The sequence below is a fragment of the Cuculus canorus genome, chromosome 6, assembly GCF_017976375.1.
Source record: "Cuculus canorus isolate bCucCan1 chromosome 6, bCucCan1.pri, whole genome shotgun sequence".
In the NCBI taxonomy this organism is placed as follows: domain Eukaryota; kingdom Metazoa; phylum Chordata; class Aves; order Cuculiformes; family Cuculidae; genus Cuculus; species Cuculus canorus.
Window position 1 is genome coordinate 2,334,811 of NC_071406.1, and position 27,701 is coordinate 2,362,511.

A 27,701-nucleotide genomic window follows, 5' to 3' on the forward strand; every position below is an offset into this window, starting at 1 on the left:
TTCAACCTGACATAAAAATCTCACCGAAGATGGTGGAAGTTTTGCCTTGACTTCACTAATACGAATGTTTCATGCCAGAATTTGAGGGGAGAGAGAATTTCCTGCTATTTTTCTAAATACAGATTTCTGGTACATGTTGACTCTCAGAAGAGGCTGGAACTGTTCCAGTTCTATTTCCCTGGCATCAGAAGAGCTGTGCTGTGTATTTAATTAACTTGCTACTATGAAATGAAAGTTCTTGAATAGAGTGTAACTGCTTCTGATAATAAAAACCAAACCAGCATTCAGTGTTAAAAAATTAATTGCATTCTAGGGTAAAGAAACATATGAGAAGAGTCATTGTATGTAAGGTCACATCTACCTTCTCAGCTTAAGATTGATTGGTTGGAAGTATTATTTTACTTAATTCAGAGAGGATATTAACCAGAATTGATTAATTATTTTATATTGCAATAAATTCCATAAGAACCTATTTGACGTGGTGATGCTGAGCATCACAAGAGCGGTGCTATCTTTGTGTAGTTACATTTGCAAGTGCTTATGTATACATGGAGAATACACTTTAAAAGATGTGAGTGTAGGAGTGATTTGTAGTAGTCGGGAGGTGAAAGAAATGTTAATGAAATGCTTGTCACTCAGGTGCTCTAGGATATGAGGATCTGAGCTAAATGTCTATCCATAGAATTCCTAGTGAGGATGAGGAGGAATTTATGGAATTGTCTTTATCTCCCCTAAATATCTTAGTACTGATCTTGCATGAGGTGTTGTCCTGTTGAAGTTCTACACCACCATGGTCTCCTAAAGGGCTGGTGGCATCAGTGCCAAGGACAGTAGTGGTAACAGGATTTTAATTTTAAGTTACAAAACTAAATTTGAAACCGGGCTTAAAATTCTAGCAGGGATCAATACACAGAACAAGACAGAGAAATGGACAGTGCACAGCTGTAAAGAAGTGGTTTTCTGTCTTGTGGGAGACCTTACAGCAGCTTCCAGTGCAGAAAGGGGCTCCAGGAAAGCTGCGGAGGGGCTTTATACAAGGATCTGGAGTGATAGGATGAGGGGGAATAGCTTTAACTGGGAAGGGGAAAGATTTAGAGTAGACTTTAAGAAGAAATACTTCCCAATGAGGGTGGGGAGGCCCTGGCCCAGGGTGCTCAGAGCAGTGGGGGCTGCCCCATCCCTGGAGGGGTTCCAGGCCAGGTTGAATGGGGCTTGGGCAGCCAGATCCAGCCGGAAGTTATCACTTATGCAATTGCTATGTCAGGCACTATGGTATTTCCAGCAGAGGAAACTAATTATGGATAAAGTATTAATAACAGAGTAAAATTCCTGTTTATTTTAAGTGATTAACTTTCCTCTTCAAGTGTAACTTCAGCTAATTTTAATTGCAATTACAGCAGTGAAATACTTAACTTTGGACCATTGTCCAAAGAGCTGCCATCAAGACCTCGGCCACACCTGAGCTCCAGTTGCTGCCACCCATATAACCCCAGCTTTTCATTTTACAACACATTTGGGGGCAGCTGTTGTGAATTATTTCGTTGGAGCCAGCAGCCCTGCTCTAAATTCCACCAATGAGGGTAGAGCTCATGGTCCTTTAATGCATCAAGGAAGGTTAAACATTGCCAGGTGTGCGTGCCTTGAACTCGCTGGTCCAAGCAGGTCCGTCAAAGCCTTTTGTGCCCTTAAGTTTTCGTGCAGGCTGGCACTTGCGGAGGGGGACTTTTCCTGAAGCGTGGAGGTTGTTGAGGAGCTACATGCCCGTATGCACACACGCACCCGAGGCTCACAGCAGCTGCTGCTTGATGACAACAATAACAGCTTGTATCAGCTGCAAGAATAAGTTATGTGTTGGCTTTTTCATAGCTCTGTTAGAATTCTCTTTATTTCCAGGGGAATAAGGGCATCTCACAGGCTGCTTTGTCAGGAGCAGAACTTTGCCAGGAGGCGCATACAGCGTGGATGGTATCTGCTGCTTAGGTCTGTTTTAGAGACACAAAGTGTATTTTTGCTGTATGAGGGGGTTTTGTGCCCTGTTTGTGTGCAGGGTTTAACCTTAGGGTACTTACACCAATGTGTGAATTAACCAGGTGACTGGGACTAAAGGGTTTGTTCATGATTGCATCCTAAATATTATGCTTAAACACAGAAATTCTTAAAAGTAGCAAATTCTAGCAGCAGCACAGCAAAGGTGGATTTGCTGCAAGCCACTAAACCAACCCTATTTCCAGTTAAATTATGGGCCCCTCCCTGTCCCACTCCTTATGGGGGAGGCAGGTTTTGCGCAGGTGAGCAATTGAGGCTCGATGTGCTTCAGCTGGTTCCTTCTCAGCCCTGTGGGGGGGTCTCTTTTTAGCTGAGCTGCTGGACTAATCCTGCCTCGTCGGAGAGGGTTTGTTGATGTCGTATCCCATCGATGTGGGGTAAGTTCTGGCTGTGGGGTGCTCTCAGCCTTCTGGGTCTGAATACTGTGGAAGTAATTTAAATTGCTGTGAGGTAGTGAAGACCCTGTAGACGTCCCACAGGTTTTGGAGGGGCTTTATCTGGGTGGAAGGAGGAGCTGAGGAGAAGGGCACCCCAGTATGGTTGCGTGAATTGTCTAGATGGCTACAAGCTTCTTGCTCTGAGCAGTGCTTTGACAAGTGTGACGTCTGATGCGGTCTTTGCTGAGAGGCTGATGTCACAGGAGGAAAAGCCTCGAGCTGCTCAATGAACTCAAGGGTTGCTAAAACGCTCGGGTGGTTTTGTACCATCGTTTGGTGTTTCCCGAGGGCTGGCTTTGCTGCAGAGCCCCCTCGGCTGCTGCTCAGCCCCAGAGCCAGCAGCTGATAAACCAGAGGGTGGTTTAGCTCGAGAAAACCAGATGCTGAAAAATCTTGAACTGAGTAATTTACTAATTTGAATAGTAAACACTGGAGTGGAGCTGATGTATTTATTTTCAGGATGACTTTGTTTACCTGTAGGAGTTGGATATATTTCCATTTTTATTTATTCGAGCTATCTTTGCTCCTGCAAAGGGCGAATATTGCGTGGCAAGTGGTTTTTAAATGCAGAAGTACATAAAGTTTCAAGAATATTGAAACATAAGGGTTGGTGACAGAGAATAAGCTGAGAAGCCCCAGAGGTGTAGGAGTTAAGGATGTCTGTGTAGAGGTGTGGAGAAGAACACCAGTGTACGAGGGGTGAGGGCAGGATTGTTCTGACTTGGTGATTTGGAGTCTGGGAGAGAGGAGAGAGATCAGAAAAGTTTGGGATTTAGAGACAAGAGCACAGACAATAATTCTTACAGGCAGGAATTGGAGTAGGAATCGAAGGAAACCCAGGTGTTTAACTCCACCCTGTTATTTCTGAAAGTCGTCAGAAGCATGAGCAACGTGTGTCTTTCAGCTCAGGGCTGAGCCAACATCTTCCTGGCTGTGCCTGCAGAGTTCAGGTGATGGGGACTCCCTGTTCCTGCCCCTTCTCCTCCTGGTGCTCCTCTAACCCCCACTATCAACACAAAATGTGACCGTATCCTTCCTAAAACCCCTCGGAGCAGCACTGCTTGAGCAGGTGCAACTCTCTTCCAGCACCTTGTCCCTCCGCAAGGGGACATGTCCCATTTAATGACCCAAATATTCCGCAGAAATGGGAATGGACGTGGGGCTGGTCTACCCGCAGCCGGGGTTTCATCTCTGCAGCCCCCCGAGGCCACTGTTCTGGCTAATCTTGTTAAAGACATGGGGACCACCCATCTCCTGTTGCTTTTGCCAGATTTGGAGTTGGTTTTTTTGTTGTTTTAACCTCAATAATCGCTATGAATGTAGTCAGCTGTCTTATTTGGATATAAACGGTATTTATCCTGTATTGCCTACAGCAAAGCTGGGGAGGGGCTCTGGATCACGGAGTGCAGGAATGGGACGAGTTGGAATGGTTTTCAGCTGAAAGAGGAGAGATTGAGATGAGATCTTGGGCAGGAATGTTTTGCTGTTCAGGTGGGGAGGCCCTGGCCCAGGGTGCCCAGAGCAGTGGGGGCTGCCCCATCCCTGGAGGGGTTCCAGGCCAGGTTGGATGGGGCTTGGAGCCCCTGAGCCAGTGGGAGGTGTCCCTGCCCATGGCAGGGGGTGGGAATGGATGGGCTTCAACGTTCCTTCTGTCCCAAATCATTCTGTAATTCTATGTTTCCATAAAAAAGCATTGACGAGCTCTTAATATTCCTGAATTTCTAGTGTACTGAATGAGTTTTTCTGCTACACGCTAACACCCACAGCCAGGATAAGGTTTGGTTTTTTTCTCTTTACAAGTATCCTGCTATCATCCAGGAAGGAAAGAAATGCTGATCTTACCTGGACTTAAACCAAAGTGTAGCAGTGGAGTTTTAATCTGGCACCCAAACCTGAAATCCACATAAAAACTGGGACTAAATAATAGTTTCAAACTGACTGTGGCTTTTCTCTCCCGTGGGCTGCTGTGGTGCCTTTAAAATAGTAACCCTTCACCTTGGCAATGGCAATTCTTACTCTTAATTTTTTTGCAGCCCGGCTCAGGCTGCTGTTTCAGGAGCTGCACAAACACAAAGGTCTCATCGGTGCCGAGTCTGACCGGGGGAACCTAACGGGATTATGAGACTGAAATTTCATGCAGCTGAGTGTTATGCTTCACCGAGAAAGTAATCTCTCCTGCTAAACGTGCAGTGTCTGACAGATTGGGAAAGCTTTGAGAAAAGCGAATGCAGTCCAAGGGCTGAGCTTTTGGGAAGGGATTTGTTTCTAAAAGAGACACAGTGATATCCCATAGTGACTAAGTTATGACTGGTAGAAAATGTTGGGAAATGGATTTGTTGGAATATATTTCCCCTGGAAAAAAATGGAAAATTTTGGTAAGAGGAATGTTTTCAGGTGACAACCCATCATTTTGGTCATGAAAAAGCCATAATATACATATTTTAAGTACCTTTTCCTTTCCTGCTAGTTTCACAGAGGTATGGTGGTACCATCTACCAGAAGTAGAGTTCAACTTGCTGGCAGTTTCTTGGTAGAAGGAGTGAGCCATGATGCAGCCTTGACCAGGAATATATGAGAACCTCCAGGCATTAGTGAGACGCTTGGCTTAAGCTTTGCTGGTTGCTTGAACTTCTTTAAGGAGGTAAATATGGTCTCAAGAGCTTTGCCGTGCTAGTTAGTCTAATCTGAGCTTTGTGGGACTATGCTGGGTATTGGCTGGCAAGGGAAAAGAGGTTCTAAGTCTTCAAAATGTGTTAAGAATTAAAGCTACTGCAAACAGGAGGGTCAGCATGGCTTCGGCTGCCTTGGTGCTAGGTGGGTTTTGAGTAAGCTGGGCCACGCTGCCTGATGTCTTGCCCAAGAACGCGGGTGAAGGCTCTGTCTAGAGTGGTTTAAGGGAGAGAAGAGAGCTACACAATCAAGTTTCATTGTCCTCACTGACAATTAATTCAACTGCTTTGCAGAAATGAAAGCAAAGGGTTTGTTAACTAACGCCTGCCTTCTGCTCACAGCTCCTCCTGGTGCTTTATGCAGCATTTATTACCCTGTGTGCTGCCCAACCAATGCCGCTATCCTCTTGTTATACCCTTGCGAATGTTGATGTATTAGTTTTTGCCTTTGCTGTGTCTTCCCCTCCTGCCTTGGCTCAGCCTTTCCTACCGCCAAAGCAGTAGCTGAGCTGGAACAGCCTTTAGAACTCGGGGCAGAACCAAGTAAATTCAGTTCTGCTCTCTTAAGGTGAGGGGGAAACTGAGGACAGGCTGAGAGAGTTGGGGTTGTTCTGCATGGAAAAGAGAAGGCACCGAGGAGACCTTATAGTGACCTTCCAGTACCTGAAGGGGCTACAGGAAAGCTGGAGAGGGGCTGTTTAGAATGGCATGGAGTGATAGGACGAGGGGAATGGGGATAAACTGGAGACGGGTGGGTTTAGACTGGACATAAGGAGGAATCTCTTCATTACGAGGGTGGGGAGGCCCTGGCCCAGGGTGCCCAGAGCAGTGGGGGCTGCCCCATTCCTGGAGGGGTTCCAGGCCAGGTTGGATGGGGCTTGGAGCCCCTGAGCCAGTGGGAGGTGTCCCTGCCCATGGCAGGGGTGGGATTGGATGGGCTTTGAGGTCCCTTCCAACCATTCTATTCTATGATTCTGTGATTGTCAGAATACCCCACGATAGAGCTAAGGTCTTTTTTATTTTTAACTTATCTTCCTCTTTATAACTGTTTGTTTAGATGTATCTTTTTCACATTGCCCACAAATAGCTTTGTCCAAACCCTTTCATTAGTTATTTTGAATCATAGAATACTTTGGGTTGGAAAGGACCTCAAAGCCCATCCAGTCCCACCCCCTGCCATGGGCAGGGACACCTCCCACTGGGTGAGGTTGCTCAAAACCCCTGGTTGTTGAGCCCTTTAAGTTTACATCTAAGTAAGTGTTGGTTTAGGAGCAGAAATTAGAAATACCTGCATTAAACCCTTCAGAAGAGGCTGAGACTATATGAGTGTAGCAACACAATTGTGGAAGTCATCAAGTTTTTCCAGAGGAGATGAGGGAAAGGAAGATCTGGGGTCACAAACTAAATAGGAACTTCTCCAGACTTACATATGCCCAATAGAAAACAATTTGCAACAGATAACCATGGGAGCTGAACGGGAGGAAACCATGGGAAAGATTCATGAGGTACAGTGGGATTTAAACCAAAATGCTCTAAATGCAGCTCAATTTTTTAATTTTTTTTTTGGCTGGTAGGACACCAGAGAAAGGCAAAGGGGACAGGGGAGCAGTCAGCCATGTCCCGGCACTGGGGATGGCACCTCAGTGGAGAGCAGGGCCGGTGATGGCACTGGTAGGTTGTTAGCAGACACCTCACGCATCATCTGAATATTTAAAACATTTATTTATACAAATGTACAGCATTTACAGGAGTTAAAAAATTAGATCTTTAAAAGCAGTATAGCATCTATAGAGCCTGAAAATAAATACGGTGCAGCTCAGCATTTATGTGCTTTAAAAACCCCAACATCTCCGTGGGCAGACTGAGCACAGTGACCGGGGAGGATCCTGTGCGGGTACCCTGCTTGCTCTCAGTCACCTTAATTTGCTCTTTTAAGCCTAATGTCCATAACCCTCGTACCACAGCCAGAGGTAGCAGCACACTTGGACAGTGTGTATGTCCTTTTTGAGGAGCACAGCTGTGGCCCACTGGTGGGAAAGGGACCAGCACAGAACACGACCCAGCATTTTCTCCCGCTGCGGCAACGTCACGGTCAGAGCAAAGCTGGTGATGTGCTCGGGAGTGGCTCCTGTTTAGGTATTCGCAAAGCCCTGGGCTTGGTTTAACAGCATCCTCAGTGGGATGTAGTATTTATATCCGAGCTACTTTCTCTAGCTGCATCCATCGTGTGCCTGAGCTGAGCCAGTTTAACCACCCACCTTAGCATACAATGAATTAACCCCTTAAATACCACCTTTTCCTCCAGTGACTACAAAGGGAGTAGAAGCAATTGGCTTGGCTTGGTACTTCTGCAACGCTAACTGCATTTCATCTATGACATCCCAGTCTCGGTGGGTAGGGAGCGCTGCCTGGTACCAAAGAAGGACTCTGATCTGTCTGAGGTCCACCTAAACACTGCACAAAGATGCTGTCAGTGCACGTGATGAGCCAGCTCGCGCCGGGGCCTGGGTCATCCCTGCCCAGGGAGGAGGCGGAGTCTCCATCCCTGGAGGGGTTTAAAAGATGGGTGGATGAGGTGCTCAGGGGTCTGGTTTAGTAGTGGACTGGGATGGTTGGACTCGATCTCAAAGGTCTTTTCTAACCAAGTGATTCTATTGTTTCCCTGCAGGTACCACGCTTTTGTGGTAATGTTGTGGTAATGGTCCTCAAAGTCCAGCATCTTGCAAAGAAATGCCACCGTTCCTGCAGCTCGGCTCACCCATTTGTACCTAGCTCAGAGTTAGGCTTGGTGAGTTATGTTAAATAATAATTAAACTGCAAAATATCTTGAAAATAGAGGGATGTGACATACAGAGAAGCCCAAAGGCACAGGCAGAAATCTGACGACTCTAGGCTACTGGCTGAGGCAGTCAGCTCAGGTCAGGAGGCAGCTTCTGCTTCTTGCTGCTCGCTATGTATCTTATTGACAGGCTCATAACTGCATGTGTTTATCAAGGCCTAAAATAAAACTATGTAAATCCTTATCAAAGGATTTTATATCCCTGAGATGGCAGGGAGCTCCCCGCGAGGTGCTACTCCTGGTCTGCGATACAGTCAGCAGCCTCAAGCCCATCTCAGTTGAACAGGCAAGGAAGATCTTCCCAGATATTCCCATGTTCCCAGATCATTTTGGCTTTCCAGCACGTGTTCTCGAAGCACTTGTCCCGGATCCAGCCCTGATTTCACACGGCAGCGCTGCCAAAATGCTCGAGACTCTGTCCCAGGAGAGCAGCTCAACTGCTGAGTATCTGAGGACCTTCCAGGCTTAAACTCTTCCTTTTTGCATGATAATAATAATAAATAAATACTTAAATTGCTGTTGGAGAAGTCCTAACACCTCATTCTTCCCCAACCCCTACAGAGTGAGTGCCTGTGAATCAATGCTGAGCTTCCTCCGCTGGAGAAAGCTTGCAGGGAAGAGGGACATGCTCCATAAAGACTGCAGCATGGATTTTTTTTCAGGGTCTGTAGAGATGATAAGTCCAACTTGCATAAAATAGCAGATTGCAGCTCCCCTCTTAATGCTGGGGATCTGCGAGCAAGTCACAGGAGAGCTGAAGGGACATCCCAGCGCAAGATTTGTCAGTGAGTGAGGTCAGTCTTTGCTCAGAAAAGTTAGTTTATATTAAAAGTGAAAAGTAAGGAAAGAAACAGTGTCTGCAGTTCAATTTTCACAGGGAATTATATAAGCATTTTCAGAAACGTCACTTGGCAAAACACACCGAGGCTTCCAGGATGCTTTCCTTCCCCAGAGAAGAAACCAAACCTGGAGCGCTGCTCTTACTTCTCCTCCTCCTTTGCCTCACAGTGCAAACAGAGTTCACTCCAAAGGCCACAAAACTCAAGACAGCACCTTGCACGCTCACACCAGCTGTCAGAGGTGTCCCACACCGATGCTGCGCGATGAGGGCTTGCCGCTCCCTTTCACAGCACTGAAGGTATTCACAAAGCATTTGGATTCCAGCATTGGTTTCCTTCATCTCCCTTTTTCAGAGCGTAAGCATAGCGTAACTTGATAAAGCACAAGTTACCTTGGAGCAGGACTAGCCAACAATTACCTCGAAAAGAATTTATGACTATAGTGGGTTTTTACAAAAAAAAACCCAAACCCCCAAAGAATTAAGTATAAAAATGTTTGGTTTAGCTTTAAAACAAGTCTTGGACACCCTGCTTTTATTCCTGACCCTGTAAAACAAAGCTGATTCTTTTTCAGTTGTGATGCAAAACATATATATATATATTTAATGATAATTTATATATTACAGGCTTACGTGCTTGCAAAACAACCGTTTTCCCAGGCAATATCAGTATTAAGACTCTTTTAAACTCTTTAGATCCTACTCAACATACAAAAATAAATATTGCATACATGATTTTTGAGCAAAACAAGCAACGCCAGTCACCAAAATTCAGTCGTAGCTGGTAATAGTCCATCGTGGGAGTGAATTAAATAAAATAACAGAAGGTGTTCAGGATCAACTTTTTCTCAGGCTTTAGGACTGAGTGTCAAGAGATGAAAACACACAGAGTCCCAAAATCTGGCATTGACCAAACCTGGACACCCATGAGCTCTCCATATGCCTTCCTCCTCGAGAGAATGGGACAAGGACCACACGCCCCCCACCTCCCGCTCTAATTATACTCCAACGAAAGGGTTTTTAGAGTTTTTCTGGGTTGGTTTCTAAACCAAAGTGATTTTTCAGTGCGTTTTGTTGGGAGTGGTGCTTCGTGCTGCTGGCGGACGACTTCGGAGGAAGCACCTGTGTGAGATGCTGGGTCGATCCAAGCTGCTGCCGCTCCTTTGACCTCATCCCTCCCTGCCTCGCTACAAACTCCTGCCCTCTCCAAGAGGAGGAGATGTGGGGAGACTGCAAAGCTATTCTGACTCTGTGTTATTTGCCTTATGTTCTCAGGTTAAGGAGACACTGGAGTTAGTGCTGTGACAAAGTATAACAAGTTCCAAATGAGTAAGTGATGACAGTAGCAGCTGGCAGTGGTACAGTACGTTTAAATAACACTTCTTCATCGAGGAAAGACATAAGAAAAGAATTCGCACTGGTCTCAGCCATGGATTTGAGGGACATTTGTCTTCAGAAAACAGTATAGAAACTCTGGGTTTTTACCCCTTCTATATCCCAGGCTCACTAGTTCATCATTAATGAAAAATAAGGAGGAAAAGCAGTATTTCAAAGACAACTCCAAAGCGCAGGCTCCGTAGGGAGAAGTTGAATGTTCATGCAGATGTTCTGTCCCGGCTCAGCTGGCCGGCCCCGCGGCGTGCGGCAGCGTGACCCAGTGCTGTGATATCAACCCCAGCCAGAGACACGCCGTGGTCAGCAGAGCCGGATGGGAAAGTCTCTGTGTTTTGTTGAGGGGGGAGAGGGTTGTAAATACGGCGTCTGTTGTGTTCCGCGGTAAGGGCAAGTTGCAGATGCTTCCTTCGCAGCACGAGGTGCAGATCTGAAAGAAAGAAGTTGGTTATTTGCAAAATAACAGGCTGAGAGCGTTGGGGTTTTTCAGTTTGGAGAAGAGAAGGTTGTGGGGAGACCTTAGAGCAGCTTCCAGTGCTGAAAGGGGCTCCAGGAAAGCTGGGGAGGGGCTCTGGATCAGAGAGGGCAGAGACAGGACGAGAGGAATGATTTTAAAGACCTTAAAACTCATCCTGTTCCAAGCCCCTGCAGGGACACCTCCCAGTGGCTCAGGGGCTCCAAGCCCCATCCAACCTGGCCTGGAATCCCTCCAGGGATGGGGCACCACCACTGCTCTGGGCACCCTGGGCCAGGGCCTCCCCACCTGAACAGCAAAACATTTCTCCTGAAGATCTCATCTCAATCTCCCCGTCTTTCAGCTCAAAACTGTTTTCCCTTGTCCCTGCACTCCCTGATCCAGAGCCCCTTCCCAGCTTTCCTGGAGCCCCTTTCAGTATTTTGGTACTTTTACTTTTAACCTGTTGGAGTTCAAAAAGGTCATTTATTTGCCTCCAGCAAAATCTTTACTAAATTAACCGTTGGATTCAGACAGAACGTGCCTGCTCCAAAGGTTTCGGGGCTTTCCCCCTACCCATCTCAATAAGAAAACCAGGAGATGGTTGGTGGGCACCTGTGGTGGAGCACAGGCCACCCAACACAATGCAGCCCTGCAGCACTCCTGAGCCAGAAGGGAGGGGTTTGCTCCCCTGAGCTGCTCCCAGGAGAGCTATTTAAAGAGATTATTATTTTGTTCTGAGAGAGGTTATTCCTTTGTTTCTGTAAATGGAAATGAGCTGGATCTCGTTAAGAAGAGAAACTTCATTTTTGCCCATGTTGATTTACCCACTGAACCAGTCGGACTTCTAGCAGAGGCCAGAAAGATTCTGCCTAGTTTTCATATGAGAAAAAAAAGCCATTTTTATCCTTTACCTTGTATTCTTCATGCTTTACATATGTGCACCCCGTAGACAGGCAGTCCTCTAATGGTACACAGCGTTTGGTGACGGAGACGCTCTCGCCAGTGGCTTTCATCATGTGTTGACTAAAGCAGTATCGTGTACCTAGAAAGAGAGAAAAACGTGTTTATCTGTTAAATTCAAGTCCTGTGAGAGCCTGTAAATGGGAAGGAATGTCTTAGATTTCTTCTCAAATCTTAATATATAATAAGAAAAATATATATAATAAGAAAAATATGGCATATTTATTGCAATACATAAATGTCACTAAACACACACACACACATCATCAAGCTCTGGCACAAACCTGAGGTTTCAAAGCACTCTGGAGCACGGAGATTTGTTCTCGGTACTCCTCATCATAGAATCTCTAGGTTGGAAAAGACCTTTGAGACCATCGAGTCCAACTGTACCTGCCCACTACTAAATCATATCACTAAGGCGCTTCATCCACCTGTCTTTTAAACCCCTCCAGAGATGGGGACTCCACCAACTCCCTGGGCAGCCTCTGTCAGGGTCCGAGAACCCTTCTGGTGAGGAAATCATTCCGAATGTCCGGTCTGAAACTTTGGACTGATCAGAACTAATGTGGATCTCTCTGTTACAAACAAACACACACTGGATAACCAAGGTACGGAGGGAGGTTCAAATAACCACCCAGGTCTTGCACACTGTTAGTTTTACACGGATGGCCTTTAAAAAAGAGAATATTTGCAACATGCCTTTATGGCTCAAGCTAACCTTTGTTTGTATAGGTTTAATTTTTTCCTAGCTTCACACACAATCATTGATTCTTTAGAATTACCTAAAACATTACCCATTGCAGATGCTTTTCCTTACATCCTAACAGCCATGCAAGCTGTCTGTGCTGCCCGCGCTCCGATCCCAGATCCACCACAGCCCAGAGAAGCTCCTTCACCCTCCCCTTTCCTTAATTTTTATCATCTATAACATAATGCTGAAATACCACCAGAACAGTTGGGAGGTTTTATGTTTTCCTGTTTCCCAGTCTTTGGGAAAAACACCATGAAATGGACTGTGTCCCCAGGATTCCCACTGCATCTTCTGCACGCTTCTCCCACGGGCTCCACCATCCCCACAGAAGACTATCCTCCTCCTCTTTCTTTTTTAAGCTGTTATTCTAGCGCCACTTGTAAAACACAGAAAATTCAGCCCAGAACGAGTGGTAAATGCTGTGGTGACCCTCAGGCTTGAAGGAGTTGAGGTTTATTTCATGCTTTGGTCATCAGAAAGATGAAGGTGCTGTTCCCTTTCCTAGCACTCCAAGATGAAAACTGGATTTTCAACACGGGAAACGTGCCATTATATAGTTCTTCTCTAAATTATACCTTGCTTCTTGTTAATCAACCTTATGATTAATAAAATTGTTGCTTTCATAAGGGAGTATAATTAATTTAAAGTGAACATACCTGTTCAGCCCCCATCTCTGCTGGGCAAAGCCTTGCATACTTCTCATGTTTTAGGCATTTGGCCAAGTGAGATTGCCGGCTGAACACATTATCCATTAGGCAATAAAACCCCTCAGACATCTGGAGTATCTTTGACCTGCTCTTAACTCAAGTGCGATATCCATAGCAAATAGACTTATCACCAGAGCCCAGAGGTACTCGGTGTGCTGTCTTCCTTCAAACCAGCCAGAGCCACAACACGCAGCGTTTAATGAGTTTTCCAGGCTCTCCAGCACGAAGACGATCACAGTTTTACCCCAAGGGGAGCACTCTCGCTATGACGGCTTTGAGCTTCTCCCAGGACCACGCGTGGAAGTGTTGTTCCCCAGCGTATCTGGGCACGCATCACTGGAGCTGTATTTCTCCTGCAACAGCTCTGTCTGTGCAGCAGAGCTCAGCCCTGACAGCTCCCAGATGGAACAAATAAAGCTTGTAGCACCCCATAACTCTTTTAAGGCCATTTCATTCTTTCTTCCATGTGTGTTTTCAGAAAATACTGTGCGATCATCATGGAAGTCTGTATTTATCCCTGCACCGAGGGAGCAAGCATGCCATCGCCGCTGGCCATCACCTCCTGGAAGGCAGGACTGCAGCTATAAGCAACAATAAACAACAAAATCCACTCGCTCAGATTAATATTAAACTTCTGCGCCGCATTCTGGTCTGCCTCACTTCTCAGAGCAGGGTGGGTGCAATGAGAAGGACTGGCCAGAGAGCACTGAGAGAGCCCAGAACAAAGTGGAGGTGGGGAACATCGCGATGGTGGAGTGTATTAACTGCTCTGCAGATAGTGACACTGCCAGACTCCCAGCTGACCCCATGAGAAACACAGAGCCAAGGCAACAAAAATGTTACCAAAACTAACTAAGAAATTTAGTTGTAGAGTTGGAAAACACCTCTAAGATCATTAAGCCCAACCATCAACCCAACCTCATTGTGCCTATTAAACCATGGCCCAAAGTGGCCCATCTCCACATCTTTTGGACCCCTCTAGTGATGGGGACTCCACCACTGCCCTGGACAGCCTCTGCCAGGGCTTCACCACTCTTCAAGTATTTTTCCCAATACCCACTCTAAACCTCCCCTGGCACAACTTGAGGACGTTTCTCCTCATCCTGTCCCTTGTTATCTGGAAGAAGAGCCCAGCACCCACCTCACCACAACCTCCTTTCAGGGAGCTGCAGAGAGCAACGAGGTCTCCCCTCAGCCTCATCTTCTCCTCAGCCACTCCTCATAACGCCTGTGCTCCAGACCCTTCACCAGCTTCATTGCCTTTGTCTGGACATGCTCCAGCACCTCAACATCCCTGTACCCACCACAGTCAGCCTCGGTCTTGACCTGCCAGGAGTGATGCTGACCTACAGCAGCATCACCTGATGGCTGAAATGTACCCTCTCCATGGGGTCCACCTCATGGGCACTGTCCTGTACCCTTAAAGGTAGCATGAATGAAGAAAGCAGCTATTGAAACCAGAAGTCATGGTGCAGACAGACAGAAAGGCTAAGCGTAAGCAAGCCAGCCCTGCACATCAAGACCCAGCAAGACCGGTATGCGTTTCCAGCAGAAGAAAGTTGTCCTCTCCGATTTAAACTGAATAGGGAAACACTGAATCTGTTCTTCCAAAGGTCTCAGAGTCACACATCGGCTTTTGAGAGCCCGTTTCTCAAATTGCAGCATCTAGCAGTGCTTTCAGGTGCCACCTACAGTGGCAGGAACATCACCCTGCTGGTGGCCACTGTCCAAATCTCAACCTGCCCTCAGGCACTCAAAAAACAGAGCGCTGGGAATATTTTGAGTGCCTTTTTTCCATACAAACTGGATCACTAACACAGTTTCTGCTTGAGCTGTAGCTAATAAATAACAGCAAACAAGGTTAAAGCACAGCAGGACACCTGCCTTCCAGGAAATGCTGTTTCTAATCTCTCTTCAATACAGGGATACGTGTTTTTACTCTCCATTATAATGTATTTTGTTAAGTAGAGAATGCGGTTCCCTTTAAGTCCTACTTTATAGTTAATGAAAATATTTTTGTTTGCTTGGTTTTAATGGCACTGCATGTAAAAATAATAATAATAACAAATACCAGCATGGAATTTTATCGTTTTCTCCCTCCGAGCAAACCAACAAGGGTTCAGATCACTGCAGCGAGAGAGGCAACACCATAATCATGCCCCGCTGGCCCCCAGAGATAAGGTAATTATCCAAGCAGATAACCCCAGCCCCTGGAGTCACTCCTCAAACCTGAGCTTGCATTTCTGTGGCTTCCTTACACACACTCGAAATTGCATTTGAAAATTAAAGCAACAAAACAAAAAGCTGACTTAATGAAAGCTTTCTGATGTGGAATTGTGGTGGATGTAAAGCTAAGAGACGCCAACAAAAGCTGCTGGCGATGAGACATCCACAGCTGGTTTCTGCAGAGCGGGGAACGAGGACACGATCAGCTTTGCAGCAGGATGAGGACCATTGGAGCCGCAGTGCCCATCCCCTTCCCCTGCTGTTCTGAAACACAGTGACTGCTGACTCAGCAATTGCTCCTTCCTGGCTCCCATCGCACCAACAGCGAGAGCTGCAACACGGGGTGAGAGCAGTCTGGGCACTAATGAGTCACGCTTTGGGTAAAACGTTATCGAACCCCTCCAGTTTAAGAAGATAAGAAGTCTTCAGTGCTGAAGATTAAAGATAGGCTCAGATTTCCAGCTGGTCCCTTCTCACGGGTCAAACCCCATCCTTGCTTCATCCCCAGCCGGCAGGAGGACTGGTGACCCTAACTACCAGCTCTAGTCAGGATGGACACAGCTGGTGAGTTATAGACACACCAAAGCATGGTTTTCCCCTCCCCTCAACAGCCATTAAGTACTAACTTTTCTTTCCAGATTGGTTTATCTGTTTTGGTCAAGTGATTCCTCTTGGTTGTTGTTAAAGAGAGATCTTGGAGTGACGCCTCTCTCCTTGCATAGTGACCTACAGGTAGCGCCGTCCTTAGCCGTTTAATTACCCCCTACTCCTATCAAAACAGGGAGCATCTCTGAACACTGGTGTCACCTGATGCCGGCAAGCCTGAGCTCTTTTATCACTGTTGTTGTTGTGCTGAGTTGGGCTCAAAGAAAATAAATTGCCAGACAGATAACACGCTCGACACAGGCTGCAAACACAGCTGGTTTGTCCCTGCAGTACAGGTTATGGTCTTTCTCTTTCCAAAATAAATATTTTCTGAAGGCACATGTAATGTCCAACAACAGACCGCAGGCATCCTGGATGGATGTTGAACAGCACTGCTGAGAGAACAGAAAGCCTCAGGGGAGCGGTGAGCCCCGGCAGCATCCCTCTGCCCGCATCGCCCCAGTCGCCACGACAGCTGCCTCCTGCCCACACATGGTTCTCACACCGGTGAGGACACAGTCCACATGCAACCAGGACTTCATCGTAGAATCACTTGGTTGGAAAAGACCTCTGAAATCATAGAGTCCAACCGTGCCTGTCCACTGCTAAACCAGATCCCCGAGTACTTCATGTGCCCATCTTTTAAACCCCTCCAGGGATGAGGACTCCACCACCTTCCTGGGCAGCCTCTGCCAGTGCCTGAGAACCCTTTCCATGAGGACATTTTTCCTGATGCCCCATTTGAACCTGCCCTGGTGCAACTTCAGCACATTTCATCTCATCCTATGACCTGTCACTTGGAAGAAGAGATCAGCACCCACTTCTCTACAATGTCTTTTCAGGCAGCTATAGGCAGCAATAAGGTGTCCCTCAGCCTCCTTTTCTCAGTCCTCAGAGGTTGTGGACAATCTTAATGCTTGTGAGAATCTCAAAAAGAGCAGCTGTAGGGCAGGGGAAGGGCTGGGGATCTCTCTGATACCTGTGCCTGATATTTGGGTGCCTGTACCCCAAAGCCCTTTCTGAGCTGTTCCCAACTACAGATTCTGGTGGGATTTATGAGCCTAAAATACTGAACGCATCGTTACATAAGACAAAAAGAGTGGGCTTGTGCCATAGGGGAGGGAACTGAACAAAGCAAGAGCTAGTCTCGTACTCACCAGTAAAAGAAATACAACCCTTAACTAAATGTCAGCCTGATTTAATTTCCAGCTGAGCTAGAGGAGTGCAAGGAGAAGATGAAAGTCCTAGACTTCATCCACCACAGAGACAGAAAAGCTTAAAGGATTACTCGTATCGCTTACACATCTTTCTTGTCGAGGAGGCTTACGAGCAGGGGCAGCGATCACCAGCATCCCAGTACGCGTAAGGAATAACGGGGGCTCAGGGCCGTCCCTGCGGTGGGGACAGCGAGCGGTTGTCATCAGGTGGGTTTAAATTAAACGCTAGCATGCAGCTGGTTACCTCTTGGACAATAGACATCCGGAGCCCATCGGTTGCATTCGTAATTATCTGCTGCCTTTTCACAGGTGAAACATTTAAATCCACGAGGATACGGCGTCGCTGAAAGGAACAGACAATATTCGGTTAAATGAGCCAATTAATCCTGTTCTGCTGTGCTTTTCAGAGGGACACAGCAGCGTTTGTTCTCTTTGGACGTGTCTTTCCAGAAATACACCTGTCAACTTCATCAAGTCGGTCCTGATTTGTAAGAACCCTATCACCACCAGCAATGCGGGTAAGGCACAGACAGATACAATAAAGACTCAGTTCAGCCCTATTTACATGGCAAAAGTGCCCACTGCTGACTTCAAAGGGAGTTAATGCGAGCAAGGAGTACTTACTCTGTTGGTATCAGAGCTCACATCCAACACTGCTACTTTATCAGTGCTGATAACAAAATATCAGATGGATTAAAATACTCCTGGAAGCTGTCCCACCAAGGGAACAAGCTGCCCCTTTTGAAGGCAGGCTGGTGTCCACAAAGGAGAGCAAAATCAATTTGCTGACCCTCCGATTTCTAACAGCAGACTCCATCCTAATTTATCTTGCCAAGCGAAGAGCATAACTTCTTAAGTGGTCTCCTGGCAGGGCTTCTGTAGCACATTCAATACATCTTCAGGACGCTGCCACCTCCTCAGAAGCCAAATGGTGAACAGGTCACACTTATCTCCATGGGGCAAAGTAAGCTGAACCTCGTTGGTCCTGCAGGCCACATCTCACCTCTCCCTCCCCCTCACCTCCTCCGCTTGCCCACTGGCTCGGGACCAGACCCCGCTTGGGTACAAAAAGAAAAGCAAGACGTATTTACTGCTTGTTCTCCCAGGCTGCTCTGGGTGAGGGCCACCAGACCCCTAGGAGCATCTCTGGTGGGGCTGGTGGTGCCCACAAGGAGCAGCTTGAGCCTGGACAACACAGCAGCGCTAATTCAATTGACCCGTCCCACCCTGGACCACTAGCAGGCTGTGGTTATGGCATAAACCCATGGCAAAGGGGATTGGAACAGGATAATCTTTAAAGTCCCTTCCAACCCAAACCATTCCGTGACTCTGTACACCAGGAGAGAGTCACAAAATATAGTCCTGCTCGCACAAAATACAAAATTTTCAGCCAAATTCAGAAAGGCAGCGAGTTCCCTCGAGGACAGCTTTGCGAGTGCTCTCTTCTTGTGGAGATAAATACGTTTGTACCTGATGACGTGAACAGACTAGGGAAAGGAGAGCCTACAGGAGATCTGAAGATGCAGAATGCTGCTACAGCGTTGCTTCAGGGAGTTACCCAAATAAAGTCAGGGGCAGTTGGTGCCGTAGCTGCAAAGGGTTGTGTTTGGCCCTTGCTCACAGCCGTAGCTGTGCTCAGGCAAACCAGGTGGCTTCTTCTCAGGGCCAGAGAGATTACCGAGGAACAGAAAATAGGGAACGAAAAGCTCCCAGCATGCTCAGCAACTGCCTGTGACCCTGTCTGTCCTTTAACCCTTTTGGGAATCAAAGAATAATTAAGGCTGGAAAAGACCTCTAAGATCAACAGATCCAAATGCCTGCCCAACACCATCATGCCACCTAAAACATGTCTCAAAAAGCAACAATCTACATGGTTTCGAACTCCCCCCCAGGGGTGGAGACTTCACCCCTGCCCTGGGCAGCCTCTGCCAGGGCTTCACCACTCCATCAGTCAGTAAAGACATCTTTCCTACTATCCAGACTGAACCTCCTCTGGCATAACCTGAGGCCATTTCCTCTCGCCTGTTACTTGGGAGAAGAGCCCAGCACCCACCTCACCACAACCTCCTTTCAGGGAGCTGTAGAAAGTGATGAGGTCTCTTCTCAGTGTCCTCTTCTCCAGGCGGAACAACCCCACGTCCCTCAGCCGCTCCTCACGGTGGAAACAATAATCTGCTTTTCTATCAACTCCTTTTATAAGTACTGGGTATATTTGCCCAGCGCTCAGCTCAGCTCTGATGTTTCTGCTCCCTTAACATGCGTTGGCCCTCATCCTTACCCCCGCGCCATGGTCAGCTGTGGCTTTGCAGCCCGAGCAAAGGTGGCTTACTGGAAGGGTGGAGGTAGACGATGTCCTTCACGGTGAAGTCCTTGGGCTGCACGGCTGGCAGGCAGCCGGCCAGCAGGCTGAGCAGCAGCACCCATGCTGGCGTGGGCTGCGAGGCCATCGCCGGGTGACGATGTACTCATGCGGCGGCCGAAAACCCTCACCTGGGCAATAGCAGAGAACAGAGATGAGCAGAGTAAACCTGCGAGGAGCCCCGCCGCCACCTCAGCCCCCAGCAACCCCACTTCACCAAAACCGTGATGCTCCCATGAATCTTCAGCTGCCTTCCTCTGGGGGCAGGCGGCAGTGTGGTTACTTTGGCTTGGAATCAGTGGCATTATCATAGAACTATGGAATGGCTTGGGTTGGAGGGGACCTCAAAGCCCAACCAGTTCTACCTCCCACTGGCTCAGGGGCTCCAAGCCCCATCCAACCTGGCCTGGAACCCCTCCAGGGATGGGGCAGCCCCCACTGCTCTGGGCACCCTGGGCCAGGGCCTCCCCACCCTCACAGCAAAACATTCCTCCCTAAGATCTCATCTCAATCTCCCCTCTTTCAGCTCAAAACCATTCCCCCACATCCTATCCCTGCCCTCCTTGATCAAAACCCCCTCCCCATCTTCCCTGTAGGCACCACCTGCAAAAATGTCTCAGGCAAACTCTCTCTTGGACAGGTCTGCAAAGAGGAGCCAAGGGCACTCAGGTTCACCGCCGTTTACGATTTAACTGGTTGGTGACTGTTTGCAAAAGCCTCAGTAGGACATTGATAAAGTAGTCAGAGTCTGCACGGTGAGAAGATTTAAATGCTTCTTTTAGAAAATACTGGAAATTCACAGAATTAGACTGGGAAGAAAGGAAACAGGGTGGCTGTAGACCTCTTGAGATATCCGGGAGAGAGTCTATGGGATGGATCTCCAACATGCACACTCCGACACAGGCTCACACCCTATGAAAATGCACCTTTTCAGCAAACCAGAAGCTCCAACTTCCTTTCCACATATCTCGGGCAAGGCAAGGAGCTCCAGCTGCTGCAGGTTGTCTCCGACCTCAGCTGTTAATGACAAAGTAATGCTTGCCTTTCCCTCAGCCGTACTCCGAAGAGTCTTATTCCCTCTGTGACAAATGATGCAGAGTACTTTTCCCACCTTCCTGAATGAAGGGAACTAATTTAAGCAGGAAAAAACCACCTGCTGCGATACCACTCATGAAACCATCCCAAAACGCAGCAGCTTTCAGGCGGATCGCAATCCCTGCAGCCAGGCTGTGGGGAGCCCTCCAAGAACAGAGAATCCTAATGCATCATTCGATACACAGCTCATATTATTCCAGTGCCTTAAAAATAAGGAAAACATGCCCCAGAAACCGAGCAGGACAAAAAAGCCCCAAAACAACGCTGCCGCCGCGCCAGGCAGGAGCCACCAGTTTCCCCTGGCTGCTGGCATCCATCCAGCACATGGAAGGTTGAGGGTATTTTTCCACTCCGACTGACCAAGAGATGTGCGATAGCCAGATATTTCCTAAGGGATTTTGGAAGTGTCAGAGCTATTATTTAATATATCGGATTTTTGTTTCTTTCAGGAAAGCTGTTGCAGGGGTGGGGATTTAACCTTCCACCTCTGCCTCCAAATGTTTGCCTCGCAGCAGAAACACGCAGGATTAGCATCGCCGTGGCCATGGGGGGGCTACCATTATCCTTGGCTCTTACGTGAAAGCAGTCCTTTTATTAAAATGCCATGAAATCCATAAAAATAGTGAGGGAAACAGATAACGACGAGGAAAATGCCAATTTCCATTGGGTTTACTGAACAGATGCATATCAGCCGGGGGAAAATTAAATCCCGGTTAGAAGCAGAAAGGAAATAAAACACACCTCTCCCAAGCATGTGAAAGACAAAAGAAGTGGGATTAGTGGTTCTTTGTGGGTTCTGAAGGAAGAACCCCCAACAAAGCAAGGTGGAGCCCACCTTAGCGAGGGAGCAGGGCACGTTGTGGGTTCAGTATTCACATATTTGAGTTCTTCATGGCTAAATACACGCGGATCAGGAGCTGAGCCGGCCAAATCGTGAAACCGTTTGGTTGGAAAAGACCTTTGAGATCATCAAGTCCAACCGTACCTGTCCACTATTTAACCAGCCAGTGCTGTCCTGGCAGTCAAGAGCTGAGGACAACAGGAACCACCACCTCAACAGGCAACAGCACTTTCCCTTCCTTCCCAAGAAGGGGTCTGTCCACCACACCCACACATCAGCCTCTCTGCTCACTGCTTTCCCAGAGCCAACCAAGAGCAACTGGGTTCCACATATGGAAATTACTTCATATTCACGCTTCTAAGATAACAAAGGTTCCCAGGAGAGAGGGATTTTTTTGGATCATTTTTTATCCCAGACAAAACAAGGCAGATTTTATTCAGCCCCATTATCCATTTCAAGAATCCAGCAGTTTGCCGTGAAGCTCTGTTGGTTCACATGGCCTCAGCAGCAATTCTGCCTTACGCTACAAAATAATTGGGACCCTCATCCCAAAGAAAGCAGCTTCTCATAACTCAAGGCAAACTCTCAGCAGCAACCTCTGATTAACGTATGTTATCAACATAAAGGACAAATAGCAATATTTCAATTTATAACACAGCAATATTAAAACGAAGGCAAAAATTCCTCCCAGGCATCACAATAATGAATTTGCTGGATATTCTCACCACAATAACAAAAAGCAATGGATTTACAGCACAGATCAAAGTCTTCTAGCCGAGGATACGAGTTTTCCCTCCATCATACACGCTCCCTTTTATGGACCAGCTGCTTATTCAGCCCATCTCCAAATGCACGTGTAGCTGCTGCCTAGTCATCAGATTCAGAATTCAGTCCTGCCTGCGAGAAATCCTCCAGCTGCATGCTAAAAATACATCGTGCCTCTTCAGTAGCTTAATTGCCAACACAACTTCTAATGACTTGCAAGAACCACAAATGAATATATAGAACTCACTTCTGTATTTTATGTTTGCAACGCATTTAATCACAGGTAAGGAATTAAAATTCAAAACAACTCCCTTGTGCTACAAAAAAAATCCTGAGTGGACCAGAATGACCAACCTGGCCACTGCTTTGAACTATGGAAAACGTCCAGAGGAGTCCATGGAGATGATCCGAGGGCTGGAGCATCTCTCAGGGTGAGAGTTGGGGTTGTTCAGTTTGGAGAAGAGAAGGTTGCGGGGAGACTTTAGAGCAGCTTCCAGTGCTGAAAGGGGCTCCAGGAAAGCTGGGGAGGGGCTCTGGATCAGGGAGGGCAGAGACAGGATAAGGGAAACGTTTTTCAGCTGCAAGAGGGGAGATGGAGATGAGATCTTAGGCAGAAATGTTTTGCTGTTCAGGTGGGGAGGCCCTGGCCCAGGGTGCCCAGAGCAGTGGGGGCTGCCCCATCCCTGGAGGGGTTCCAGGCCAGGTTGGATGGGGCTCGGAGCCCCTGAGCCAGTGGGAGGTGTCCCTGCCCATGGCAGGGGTGGCACTGGATGGGCTTTAAGGTCCATTTCAATCCAAACCATTCTATGATTCTACAGTTCTATGCAGAAAGTACTTATTGAACAGAATACTGGCCACCACGACAGACACTGCTTTTCACCACAAGCTTTTTGCTTGTAGAGAAAGGACATATATGTACGGATGCACTGTCTTAAAACCTGCAGATATTTGACAAAAAATTGTTTTCAGTTCATTTTTTTCCCCCCAAATCATATAAAACCATATTTTTCTGCAAAGATACCTCCTCTTCATGGAGCCCATAAGCCCTAAGGAGCTTCATCAAAGGCAGGAGGGCTTTTTCTTTTCCTCCTGAGCCCCTTTTCATTCATGGCTTTCAGCCAAAACCACTGGACATGGTACAAAAATACTTCTTCAAACAGTTATTGTTGACACATGGGCTACTATGGTTCTGAACCTTTGCTCACAGGAAGGACTTGTTCTCCAGTGGATGGACACATATTTTTTCCTCCGGAATTAACTCGGGTCCTTTCCAACCGTGGCAGCTCCTCATGAATATCTGAGTGCAGGCACCAATCTAATAGAAACTGGCATGGCCCGCTCTGAATTTGATACCGGATTGCAGTTAGGGGAAATAGTCACATGGTATTTAGATCATACAGTCTGTTTATAAAAGGTCTTGGGCACTGACACAGAAATCCTAGTTAACTCAATCTTTCCAGCTTCAGCAGCACCTTTCAGATGGAAAGGCATCCCCATCCCCGCTCTGCAGCGGGATTACTTCTTCCTGCCCTTTGCCCTGACACAGCGCTATGGAAATTAACCGTTAAATTCCCTAAGCAGCAGCCCAATTGCCCATTTGTCAGGTCTCATTAGGGCGGCGACATCTCATCCTCGCTGTCACCAGCGCTGGGGACAATGGAAGGTCCCCATCCATCAAGCAAGGACTAGGGAGTCCTCAAGCAGAGGCAGTGCCGAACATCAGACCTCCGGCTCTGGGAGACGTGTTGTTGGAGAGATCAGTTATTTGTGAGGATGTATTTGTCCCTCTCACAAGCTCAGTAGATATCTGCTAGCTGACCTTGACTGAAGGCCATCAGCTGGGCTGCTGCCAGCTGCAAGGTTGCAGAAAACACAGCGTTTGAGGAGGACAAAAAAACCCCAACAAAACTCAACAAGAACTCAAACACAACTTTCCATACAAACAAACATCTGGTCAAAGCCAGACATGAAGAAATTCCTGGTTTGGAGGCATTTCTGGGATTCTCTTCTTTGTGTGAGTACAGCACATGCTGTGGCATTCAGTGCCCCTCCTGCTCTCCGTGGATGTCTGATACAGGTAGAGGTTATCCAGTCTCACAGGAGGCTGATGCTTCTGCTGACATCTCCACCTGCCTCCTACATCTCATCCTCACTGTCTGGGAAACATCTCCAAGTTTTATAGGTTACCACATCATTTCATCTTAAAGACATTTGCTCTTAACTCTTCACTTGGAAGAGCCCCATCTCAGAGGGCTCTAAAGCAACGCTTTCTTCAGATAAATAAAACAGTAAAAGCAAACCAAAGCTCCTAGCAGTTAGGATCATAAAATAGTTTGGGTTGGAAGGGACCTCAAAGATCATCTAGTTAAAACACCCTGCCATGGGCAGGGACACTTCCAACTGGATCAGGCTGCCCAAAGCCCATCCAACGTGGCCTTGAGCACCGAAGCGGCAACATCTGTGAGAGCCTGCAGAAACCCCAGCACGAGTAATTTGCTCTTGTGAATTCCACCGTGCGAGGTGAGCTGGACCATCCCTCAGCTATGGTACAGTGATTATTCATCAGCAATAAACAAAGCCAACACAGCTACAAACAGTGTGACCATACTGGAAGATCTGTTCCTGGATGCAAAGTCTCCAACACTAATTCCTCCCTTAGGCACATCGTCAAGGGACGTGTCATCGTCAAGGGACATGTCATCGTCACAGCCTTCCAGTATTTAAAGGGGGCCCACGAGAAAGATGGGGACAGACTTGTTAGCTGGGTCTGCTGTGACAGGACAAGGTGTAGCGGTTTTAAACTAAGGGAGGGGAGATTAAGACCAGATATAAGGGAGAAATATTTCACAATGAGAGTGGTGAAGCACTGGCACAGGTTGCCCAGGGAGTCAGTGGAGGCCCCATCCCTACAAACATTCAGGTCAGGTTGGATGACACTCTGAGCAACCTGATTTGGTTAAAGATGTACCTGCTACTACAGGGGGGCTCTACTGGATGACCTATGAAGGTCCCTTCCAACCCAAATCATTCTGTGATTCCATGATTCTATGACTTTCACAAATACTGTAGGAATTAGTTCATTGTTCTTTAGATTTCCCTCCTGCCTTTCTTCCAGTTCACACAGAGCTACAGGCTGGAGTTTCCACTAGGGAATCTACAATATATCTACTCATTTACATTCCTCTACAGCTTCCAAAACCAAAGGCCAACTCCTTACCTGTGCCATGTCATCACTTAGGGACATGGTCTAGGGAGTGTTGGGAATGGTTGGACTCGATGATCCAGTGGGTCCTTTCCAACCTGGTGATTCTGTGATCACCATCCAAAGACAAATCTGAATTGCAATGGAAGGTTTCACATCTACCAGCTGTGCGTGATCCCAGACAGCAATCCTAGAGACTACTTGCAACTAATTGCAGTTTTCCCTACCACCTCCATCCTGTTCATTATTTTACCTCTTTTATTTTGTCTACTCTGTTTATTTCTTGTCTTTTGGTTCCTGCTACGCACAACAGAAAGGCTTTGAACAAAAAAAATAGGAATTCATATGAATTTCCTTCAAATCCACCTTCTTCCCACTTGCCATTTAGAGAATTTTCTTTGCCATTTAGAGAATTTTCTTTGCCATTTAGAGAATTTTCTTTGCCTTATGTCCCCAGGAATGGTTGAACATACATTATCTTCCAGATAATATGGGATGTAGCAAAGCACAGGCAAATTCTATCTAAGGAACCATTAGTAGTTCTTGCAAAGGGGTTCACTACCTCTCCTCAATCACAGTAAGCAAGATTAATTAAAGAATCAAACACAATTAGCGCACAAATTACACCCAGAAATGTGGACGATCTAATCGCCTTGCTGCTAATTACAAAGGCGGTAGTTCGTTGAGCTAAAAGCCCTCATCCCAGGGAAATGACGGGAGGGACAATATGTTCCCTCTCACACTGTCTTCCCTTGGATGCAATTTAATCTTTAACAAGATGCGACTTCAAGATTGTTTTAGAAATAGCACATTGCTTCTATTTTCAACCTGCATTACTTATATTTTCAGTCTGATGAGTGAAAAATTAACTTTTTTTATGTCTTGTACAAACTCCTCATCTTTTAATGAGCTGTAGTAAATGTCACTTGCTTTCATGCATCCCCAGAGGATGGTTTGGCTTCAGAGAGACACAGAGGAGAGATCAAATAGACATATTTTGCCTGAGTATTTCAGATACTTAGTATTTGGCATAAAGGACAAGAAAAAAGTTAGCTTAAAAATCAGGCAGGACACAACATTCATATGAGAAAACACAATTTATGCAAATTAATTGTCAAACCAAGAAGACGGTTATTCAAACCGTCTTTGAAGGTATTCAAATTTAGATGTAATTCATTCCCAATTCACTTCCATAACACACAGTGGTACAGGGACACGACTGGTTATTTAAAATTACACGAAAAATTCAAAGCTGTGACTATGAACTCTTCTGTTTTAGCAGCAAGATGGACATGGATGGACATAAAGATGGACATAAATCATTTCAAGCCCTGTCCTCAAGGTTTTTGCATGGCATACAACAGAGACAGCAAGTTCCGAACACAATGGGATGCGTTAAGATCAAAATTTAGCTCAGTCTGGGAATTTTGGAAGCCGGCACTCACCCCTCCCGTGTCGCATGGCACATGGGCTGACCTCAATGTGCAGGGAGACCCCAGACAGCCTGGCTCCACACAGACAGAGCATAAGGAAACCATGCGTGAGCAGAGAAATCCTGGGATTTTCCTGCTAATAAGAAGCGAAAAAACAGTCATTGAGTTCCAGCGGCCAGGCCCCTCTGCAAAGGGGAGGAGGGGGGATAAATTATTTCCTAAATAAACATTTAAGTTCACTGGGGCAACTGAAAGGGCTCTTCTCTCCAAGGCGGGGATGCTATTTCTTTGGACCACGCGTTGCACGCGGCTCCTTTCTGCTCTTTATGAATGTCTCATAGAACAAGGAGGCGCAAGGCTCCAGGCGGCCGGCCCCAAGGAAGGGTGTTCCAGGGCAGGGAGGCTGCAGCTGCCCGTTAAGGGTTGTGGTCACACCATGGAACAGTGCTGGCAGCGGGCAGGGTGGTGGTGCTTTCCTAGGGAAAAGCCAAACATCCTAAGCCTACACATTAGGTTGAATTTTGATGAGGCTCAGCGTGGCAACAGCAATTGGGATCATCCTGGACCATCTTTCCTATTTACATTTAACTCAATAAGCGGGACCATTCCAGTTAAAACACGGGGAAGCACTAACAACGCGACCGTGCAATGTGTCTGCTAGGAAAAAGGGGGGAAAAAAATTGTCTTACCAAATAAAATGGAGCCAAAGATTAAGAGATGCCAAAGAAACAAGTGAAATCAATCAAAACAGGAGAACGTATCTCATGCTTATGAAGAAATAGCTGGCAAAGGAGCTGATCTGCAACCAAGACATGAACTCTT

The 27,701-nt window shown here is 46.9% G+C and overlaps 1 protein-coding gene across 8 annotated transcripts in view; it reads right to left on the minus strand.

Moving 5' to 3' along the window:
• Positions 1–8,613: 8,613 nt before the first annotated feature.
• The window catches only part of LYPD6 (LY6/PLAUR domain containing 6), a 50,808-nt gene continuing 31,720 nt past the window's right edge, over positions 8,614–27,701 (minus strand). For 5 of the 8 annotated variants that reach the window (XM_054069362.1, XM_009560081.2, XM_054069360.1 and 2 more), the window contains exons 2-5: positions 19,514–19,674; positions 17,429–17,527; positions 11,590–11,720; positions 8,614–10,651 (exon numbers count right to left, since the gene is read on the minus strand). In XM_054069362.1, the coding sequence (XP_053925337.1) occupies positions 10,448–10,651; positions 11,590–11,720; positions 17,429–17,527; positions 19,514–19,631 (552 nt within the window). In that variant the 5' untranslated portion in view covers positions 19,632–19,674 and the 3' untranslated portion in view covers positions 8,614–10,447. Of the gene's footprint in view, positions 10,652–11,589; positions 11,721–17,428; positions 17,528–19,513; positions 19,675–20,146; positions 20,189–22,204; positions 22,230–26,891; positions 27,016–27,701 lie in introns of those variants that run through there. The other 3 variants (XM_054069359.1, XM_054069364.1, XM_054069363.1) reach the window with 3 other exon arrangements.